Below are 9,533 nucleotides of genomic sequence, written 5' to 3' on the forward strand. Positions count from 1 at the left end.
GAGGAGCATCTATGAGTAGAGACGGATCACCTCCTTTGCCATTGAAGCCTCAGTCTCCATCGCACTCAAAGCGTAGTGCTTTTACAAGATACGTAGAATGCACATGGGAGACAAATTCACAAGAACTTCACAGGAATCTCCCTACACATGAATCCCTCCCCCTTTATGAGTCCTCTCTCTCTCTCTCTCTCTCTCTCTCTCTCTCTCTCTCTCTCTCTCTCTCTCTCTCTCTCTCTCTCTCTCTCTCTCGCTGTCTACTTGTCCGTGTGTTTAATGCAGGTATGGATGATGATGATTTTCTTTCTTCTTTGTCACCCCAGCAGAGGAGGTGGTACGAGAATCATCATCGCTCTAGAGCAACGTCACGTCGTTCTACTCCTTCAGCGTCTCCCTCTGTTTTGGAGCGTTCAAGGTGCTCCAAAGCTTCGGTGTCGACGAGAAGATCTTCAAACTCGTCTAGGCACAGACGCTCTGTGGTGGCAACGGAGGTTGTTGTGGGGATGCCGCTGATGATGCCTCGACACCATCTTGTGTTCGACGAGGCTCTTTACCTTCCCCTTCTTTGCCCGCCCCCACACCAGCCACGACATCGCCTTCTACGCCTGGTTTTGCGCGGCTATCGTCCGTTTCTGGCTACACACCACTACCTACTCCTACGAGAGTCATCCCAGTCGACACTCCTCGCTTAGGGGCCCAGACTCTAGTGGTGACACCTAACATTCGTACCCCCATCGACACGCCGCTAGAGACCCCTATCGAAACACCCAGGTTCACACGTCACAGGCAAGAGGGCTTGCTGTACTCTGTCGACGTCAGCGGCGGTATCATCTTGGATGATGAAGGCAAGAGGTGATCTCGCGCATACGCGGTGTTTGCTCTCAGGTGTTTAGACACTATATACTAAATACCTGGAGTGAAGTGCCAAGTGAAATAAAAGACAGAGTCATCAGCAAGCTGCATGATGATTTTCCCGTGTCAAGTCAAGATGAGCGCTTCAATGAAGACCTGATGAAGGTTCAAATGCGCGAATGCAGCAAGCACAAGCATTCTGAAGTACACAAAGCAATAAAGCAAGGGTGGAACAGACTAGATTGGCTGGCCAAAGAAGATTGGAAGAATGCGAAGCGAGCAGCGCACGAGAATCCTGACAAGTGGAAGCAACAAAAGGAGGTAGCCAAAGCGCGAGTAGAGGCAGGGAGCTCGCACCACTTGGGGAACGACGGGTGGACATCATTTGAGGCCGCTTTTGTAAGTGTTTTTCCATTGCTCTTTAGGTTTGGTATTTACGTCTATTTGTACTTTTAAATTCTAACATAATGGATTCTTTGTATGTTTTGAACAATGGTTGATGAGAGGACATGACCCTACATCGTACGAGCACGAGTACGCAGGCAGAAAGGGCTTAAATGTCCTGATGCACATTCTAAGTTCCCGCGGCGGCGTGGTTAGTATTAGAGTTTACTCTTTTCCATTTTTTGTATTGTTTTATAAATTATATTTTTATACTTACAGAAAGTCTTATTGTTGGCCTGCGGAAGGCCATAGGGTTTGGGCTGCAAAGTTGTTGCAACTTTTGGGCCGTCCGATAGATTCACTGGATGCGTGCCACGTGGCCCTAGGTTCACTAAAGGGTCTTTGAGAGAACCCGTAATGTCTTTTCCTGCTGAGGAGGCCCCGTTGGCTTTTGCCTTGCTCCTAGCAGAGAGGGCGACGTGTGTAGGAGTTATCGTCCTCCCGTGAAGGTGGCGCACAGCAGTTGCATGTATTCTCGTGCTGCTACCAAAAGACGTGTGCAGTGGTGCGGGTCTTCCACACGGCAGTGCGGTGTGTTGAATGCTGAAGGCGGGCGTTGTCTGGATGCTTTTCGAGGTTGTGGATCCGTGTGATTTTAGGGGCGACTCCATTCAATGCCGTCAGCAAGTGTGGCCTCAGGTGCTGAATGGTGTTCGTCTTCATTCCCTGTGCTTGAGAGCAGGTCTTGGGATGTGATGCTTAGAATATATTAATCCAGTCCAGATGCTCATTGTAGCTTCTATAAAAGATGAGAAAAATGCATTGTTGTAAGAACTCCCTGTCTCAGCTGATCATCATTTATGCTGTGTCATCGTTTTGCACATGTAGCAGAAATTCTCAAGTGTCTTTTACTGTTCCAGCTTTTGAGATATCTATGGAAGATTCTCTCTGTCCTGCCTCTGTAAATATGCCTGGAAGTCTTTTCTAAATATGCCACCAAGCCTTTTGTGGATGTAGCAACAAGTGTCGAGTCTTTTTTACTGCTTCAGATTTTGATTTATCTATCTACTGGAAGATTCTACGTGTCCTGCTTTTGTGAATATGCCAGCAAGTGGTGATCTTTGCTTCGATGTTTAAGCCTTGAGCTATCACTATTAGGCGGCAGGTTCTCTTTTCGATATTCAATTTCTATGTGCTGATATGCTGGAATTCAAAATTTAAGTTCTCTTGAGTCACCATATGTGAACGAACGTTTTCTTTTGCTGAATTCTGTTGAAGAGGTTGCTATTGGCCGTGAGCAGTTGAAATTTGTCGACCATCTGCTGCGAATTGGTTTGAGGGTTGTGTGTTTTGCTTAAATTATTTGGATCCTTTATTATCATGGCATCGGATGCTGGTATTTCTAGTGGCGGTGAAGGGAGTGCAAGCAATGCCTCACCTAGCGGTGGTGAGAGCATGGACTTCTCCGGAGGTTTGTTTCCCTGCTTGCTCGACCGTTTCGTGTACTCTTATGTATGCCGATAATTGTTGTTGATTTGCTTGCGCTATGCTGGTCTTGATTTTGACTGTCAGTACTGGTTTCTTTTCACGTGCGAGCGATGCACTCGAAGTGTTTCTTGCGACGATGTTCTTGTTGGTCCTGCTTTCTTTTGGCTTGGTGCACCTGATGTGGCAACTGAGCATGGCAAGACGAGGCTAGTTCTCGGCCTTGGCTGCACTGCGAGTTTCAAGTGCTGAACAGACTAAATATATTGCTTGGTTGTACTTGTTATTGATAAAAGTAGTTATGCTACCCTTGTTCGCTAAGCCCTGCAGTACACTGTCGGTCTCAATCTTGGCCGGCTCTTGGTTATATGGAATCTTTCAATGAGAGAGAGAGAGAGAGAGAGAGAGAGAGAGAGAGTTGGACTAATAATCATCTGGCACAGCAACAGATGCTGCTCTTTGTCACGGCCATTGAAATTGTTTCGAGATTATGTGAAGTTGCTTTAGTCCTTTGCGACGGCAGCAGGGGACAGCAAAATTTCCAGCGCTTCGGCGATGGCCGAGTGTCGGCTGGCAATGACAGCTGGCAGGACACGTTGCTTTATTGTCCCCGCCATTTCAATAGTGATGCCCAGCTCATCCACCATTGCAATTACACATTCAATGTCGGAATCAACCTCGGTTTCGGGAGCCTGAAGCTTGACTTTGACGATGAACTCGAGCCCGGTGGCGTTTATGACCATCATTCCGCGCAAGGCCGGTGCAATTACACTATAGGGGGCATCGGCAAGTAAAGTTGTGAGTAGCATGAGCAGTGAACTTGTGAGATCTGCATCGACTTTCCCCCACACTACTCAGTTGCGTCAACTCCTCGACTAAAGGATCAGTCATCATTTCCATGTGTAGACCTTTTGCATGACGCGCCGACAGATGTCGTAGTTCAAAAACTAGAATCTTCCTTCTTTCTAGGGATTGCTTTGCTTTTTCCTCCCTGCTTGATCCGAATCTGCTGCAAATTGAGAACATATCGTATGTTCTGTAAGTGTTGCATGGCTCAGCAAATGCCACTGATGCATCCTGTTCCAGGATAGCACGCTCCGACATTGTCATTGCATGCCACAGTGAGTAAGAGAGTGAGAGAGAGAGAGAGAGTGTGTGTGTGTGTGTGTCTTGCATCTAAAACATTGCCAGATCTTGATTTTTAGTATCCATTCAAATAGATAATCAGAATCAATGTCCAAAATAAGGTGTTTAGAACTATATTGCCCAAATTTTGACCTTGGAAATCAAAGATTCAATTAAATTGAAACCGGGAAATCTACGCTTCAAACTGGGATATGTGAGCATTAATTCACTTGAGTAATGGGGCTCGGTCGATAAAGAATGGGCTTCATGCTTTCCGCATTTCTGTTGGGATAAGATCGGTGCAGGCAATGTGGACTCCTTGTCAGCATGGAGACCATTGCAAGGCTGTAGTCATTCACACACCTAACTCCTTGTTGCCATACCATACATGTCATGTGTAGTGTATGACAAGAAGCACGAGAATTCTCACAACGTGACTTGCCTCAACATCATGAGCTTCTGTGAGGGGGGCACCGTATGCCTGGCTGGGCACGATTCAGGGCAAGCGGCTTAGCAGTAGCAACATGCGCACGCAGCGGCTATCTCGTATCCCATAGCTCGACTCTTCTTATGCTCTGGTTATACCTTTTGTTGAGCTGTCTCTACATGCAACAGCTCGCAAGCCTCAGCAGGGCCAAGCTCAGGCAATAGTCCTCCATTAGCTTTTGACTTATGCATCTCTACACATGCTCGCACCTCCTGCTCGCTTGAGGAGAGTGAATCAAGAGGCTCCAGCTGACGCTCTTTATGTTCATGCTCGCTTTAGTAACTTGCAATGTCGCTTCCTAACTCGATGGCCTACATATACGTTGTCTCTCAAGCAGAGGCTCATGATCTTATATATTGTAAGAAAAACATTGAGAGACTCTGTTTCCCTGGATCATAAAATTTCTAAATCTTCTTGTGTATGCAACCTTGCGAGGGATTTGAAAGGTGACATTTTCCAAGATTAAATAGGTTGTTTGCTTGCTCGCTCAAAAAGAAATCATATTCCCAACAAGTTTGTTCGCATCCTTCCAATAAGTTCGTTCCCGCGCCTCGTTCTTTCTTTGCTTTTGCGAGCGTGCTGCTTGTAGGATCTTTTTTGCTCTCTCTTTGCTTTCCTCAACTAGTCAATGCTATGGTTAACTAGATTCTTGCTTTTCTTTTCCTCCTGTAGAACTGCGCAGGTTCGTTGAGTCTCCTCCATGCCCTGCAGGCAAACGTTCATCGCAGCGGGTGGTGTCAAGCTCTGTCGGGTCACCGCCAAATCCGGCCTTCGAGGAAATCGCAATTGGGAAGAGGTGTAGGCGTGCGTTTCTTCAAGGAATCCCTTCTGCCGATCTCGTTGGCAATGCAGGTATCGCTGATGCGCACAATCATTCCTTGTGGAATAGCCTTAACGTGTCTACGACTTTCTTTGCTACAGTGCATTCTTGACTGGCGAGTTGCGTTAAGATGGTGCTCTACTTTTTTTTTGCAGACAAAGGATACTCTCCACTGGGAGAGGAGTGCGCACAAGCACCATATTCTTCTCAACAACAACTTCCTTGCCCATCTCACGAATTAGGAAAAGCTGCAGCCTCATTTTCTGAAGTTGGCCAATCTTCGCCTGCTCGGAATGTCTTGGACAGTGGCAAGCTACTGGACAAAGGAAAAATCTTGTTAGTCAAGGAAACCTTGCCACTACCCATGATCAGCGATATAGATGAGGATAGTAAACCTTTCTCCATAGAGGGAAAAATCTTGAATTGGTATGGCACATACCGTTCCATTTCGTCTGGGCAAAAGAAAAATGCACGTTACTTCAAGTTTGACATCGTCGATGCCGAGTGCATTGACACGATTACGGTCGTCGTTGTGGATCCCTTCATTGAGACCTACACCAGGGAGCTCAAGATCGGCTTCTTCGTCAGGCTTGACTGTCCTCTTGTGAGGGCTAAAAACCATAACGATGCTGGGTCAGCTTTGTTCTCTTTGCATGTCAATGCGTCGACAACCATTAGACCTTGCGACGCATTCCCTGTTACTTTAGCTTTCTATCCTGAGACCAAGATAAGAACATTTCTTACTGACGCTGCAATTTCCGAGGCTACTAGCCCACGTCCGCCCTTAGCGACACTAGCGTTTGTTGTCTTGCAAAGTCGTAATTTCCATCAAAGAATTGGTGCTACATTTGGGGATTTGGTTGTTGCTGATTGCCCGACCCCAGATGACAAAGCAGTTGTACGTATCAGAAGCATTGGCTCCAACGTTTCTTTCTTTTGAAATTGACAAACCTTTTGCCATATGTAGGTCAGCTTTGTCAACTCTCGAAAGCAAGACTACGATCGAGTCATGGCCCGGATGGCTAGGGAGCACATTGTTATGTTTGTGGCTAGGAATATTGGCCTCTTCGTGGGCAAGGTGCGCACATTGTCTGTTCAGGATGTCACAACTTTGGCCCCCGTGCGAGGATCACGTTTGAACGAAGAATTGACCATAGCATTTCATAGACAGTGTGAGACTCTCGGCTACAATAGAGAGGTGACTTTCCATGGTTTGCACTCAACCGGATGAAGCCATCTTTAGTGGTCTTTACACGTTTGTTTTTTGTGTAGGTTGTGGGGACTTTGCACTTTGTGAACTTCAATAGGTCTCTCTTGCATTCCCAGTGCTCAGTCTGTGACTCGCCGAAGGTGAAGAAGGTTGAAGGCCAACTATGTTGTTCTCTTTGCGATAAAGATCACGTCATCAACACGACGCTCAGACTGGAGGCACAGATTCAAAGCAGCATTGACAGACGTGTTGTGGCGGTTCAAGTGTCAGAATCTATGGTGGATCGTCTTATGAGCTTGCCAAGGAGCTTCAAGGAGCTGTACATGGAGAGCATTCCAAAGGCGAGGGATATTTTATCGACATCTGTTGTCGAGGGTGTGTTCAAAATTGGCACAAATGGCTCTATGATATCTTTCACTCCTCTGTTGGAAACCTAGATGCTTTGAGAGCATGTATTTGAATAGCTTTTGGCCTTTCACGACGAATAACTATTCTTCCTTACCTAGATCCCTCTACAATCGATGAACTAAATTTTGGCTTGTCCATTGTATATCCCGTTTCAAAAGAAAGTCCTCTCTCCATAGCTCGCTTTCTACTCTTCCTTCCTCTCTATCTTTTCAACCTTCCAAAGCACAGACTCTCTCTCTCTCTCTCTCTCTCTCTCTCTCTCTCTCTCTCTCTCTCTCTTTAGCACACGTATACAAACAAACACATAAGCTGACTTAATGTTTACAATCTTTGCGTGTCTTTCCAATGACTCTCTTGGACAAACAAGACATCGATATCGTTTTCGCGGCGCGGTTTCCGCAATTCAGACATCTTCCTCGTGCTACACCATCTCCAAAACTCAACAGGTGCACCGCATGACCTTAGATCAAATTTGCTCGACAACTTGTTCGAGAGATTCTTGCGTGATAGATATGCTGTCCCGGGTGCATGCCTTCGCTCACTCTGTGACTTGTAGGTTAAAAGTGTATTTGAAAATAGATGACAGCATGAGAACAATCATCTTGGGGATGCCATCGAAACCATTTCTTGCAAAGGGCATTCTGCTCTCCGAAACAACCAACGGCATCACATACCTTCCCACCTTCACAACGTCCTCAAACCGTGCATGTGTTCGATGGGAAGAAGATGAGGTGGCCACTTTGCATCAACTATCCTTGTTGCATGAGGCTTTGCCAGATATTGAGGTCGTCCGCATGTTCCAAGCCAAACACCCACACACATTGCACACAACCCAGGCCGTGAAATGCAAGCTTTCACGCCTGAAGAACGAGAAGGTCCTGGTCACCGGTGCTCAGATACGACGCACCCATGCCAGGTTGAGCAAGGCGATTTAAGAGATATTACATAAGCATCAAAGACAAGCCCATTACACCCTGCAAAAAATGTGGACGCTTGCTATTCCACCGCCAGATAAGACGCCAGCTTCTGCCTTCAGTTGCGGAATCCACTTCAACGAAGCGAAGACGCTATGCGGATGTGTACATCTGCAACCAGTGCAAGAAACACTTGGCAAGCAATAGCAACCACCTATGGAGCTTGCAAGAGACCTATCCAGCACTTCCCTTCGTGTCAGATCTAAACCCCATAGAGGCACGCTTGGTCTCCATTCATATTCCCTTCGCCAAGATACGTGAACTGACATACGATGGTCAGTATGGGCTTAGAGGTAGTGTTGTCAATGTGCTTGCCAACTTGGAGAAGAGTCAGGCTGTGCTGCCTCGCTTCATTGAGGATGAGGCTTCTGTCCTTGTGGGCATCAAATGGAAGCTCGAGTACGATAGATGTTACCTAAGCGGTGTTGTGCGACCCTTGCTCACAATGCGTGCAACCACTACGTTGATGTCCACACCACTCTACACACGAGAAGGTGTCACCATCAACGACAGGTGGCTTGCACATCTTTCCAGTCTAAGTATGACTCCTGAAAATACCCTTAACAACAATACGCACGACGTTGAGCTTGAGGATGATCAGACTGATGTCATGCTTCATGGTGTCACAAGTGCGGCAGAGGTTGTCGACTACAGTGGCAAGATTCTTCATGTTGCGCCTTGTGAGGGCAATTCACCGTTAAGCATCTTCACGGACGAGTATTGCGAGGAGTTGAGCTTCCCGACTCTTTTCTTCGGGTCCCCTAGAAGATATAGGGAGGCCGCGAACAAAGATTATCAAACGATCGCAAAGTGGGAGCTCCTAAACGTCGATAGAAGATTTGCCCTAGACATCGAGAATTTATTTTTCAAGTCTATCAAAATCATGTCACAACAAGTTGCTTCCTCTGTTTGGGTGCGAATGCGCAAGGGAAAGCTAGGGGGTGCAGTGCTAACCGCAAGGCAGGTTGTAGAAGACACAAACATAGAGAGGCTTCTCAACTCAAGATTAGGCTTTAGAGACTTCGAGGCGCTGCGCACGCCCCCCGACTACAAGGAAAAGATGAAAAAAAATGTCTTCGCAATGATCCGGCAACTTGGACCGCCTACATTTTTTGTCACGTTCTCCTCCGCAGAACGAAGATGGAAAGAGCTTCTTGCTGCACTTGAGAAGTTGGTCCCGCTGAGCCAAGAGCCTGACGAGAGTCTGAGCTCATATCAACGTCGCCTCATTCGTGTCGATCCCATTACAGCTGCTCGTTTCTACGTAAACAGGTTCAACGCAATGAAACAGTTGTTGCGCACTGATTCCTCTATATGCGGCAAAATACGGGACTTATTTTTCATCACAGAGTTCCAAAGTCGCGGTAGCCAACATGATCATGGTTTACTGTGGCTAGAAAATACTCCATCACTCACAACACACTCAGATCAAGATATTGTATTGTTTCTAGATACCCACATTAGCACAGATAGATCCATCTTGCCCAATGACCTTTCTGAAGCTTACAAGCACAAGCATCATAAGACTTGCCAAAAGAAGAGCAAAAGTTGCCGTTTTGGATTTCCACATTTTCCCATGCCATTCACAACTATTATCCGACAAGAAATACTTGAGGCAAACATAGCTAGACAAGGCAAGCTTTATTTGCAACAAATCGAAAAACAACTCAGCCAAATTGATTTACAAAATGCCCCTACGTTTGAATAATGGCTAGAACAAGTACAACTCTCCATGGAACAGTACTTGCTTGCATTGCAAGCAACTATCTCAACATCCACCATTTTTCTCAA

The 9,533-nt window shown here is 46.4% G+C and overlaps 1 protein-coding gene across 1 annotated transcript; it reads right to left on the reverse strand.

The window, feature by feature from the left end:
• Positions 1-3,221: 3,221 nt before the first annotated feature.
• On the reverse strand, positions 3,222-3,464 carry LOC147431593 (uncharacterized). Its single transcript, XM_086493940.1, has one exon. It carries the CDS (start codon positions 3,462-3,464, stop codon positions 3,222-3,224), a length of 243 nt encoding a protein of 80 aa, XP_086350066.1.
• Positions 3,465-9,533: the final 6,069 nt, after the last annotated feature.

Source organism: Adiantum capillus-veneris, chromosome 21 (genome assembly GCF_014529385.1).
Source record: "Adiantum capillus-veneris isolate H3 chromosome 21, ASM1452938v2, whole genome shotgun sequence".
NCBI lineage: Eukaryota > Viridiplantae > Streptophyta > Polypodiopsida > Polypodiales > Pteridaceae > Adiantum > Adiantum capillus-veneris.

Excerpts from the sequence above, each read along its gene's own strand:
- LOC147431593 (XM_086493940.1), bottom strand. The coding sequence starts at position 3,464 with ATGATGGTCATAAACGCCACCGGGCTCGAGTTCATCGTCAAAGTCAAG.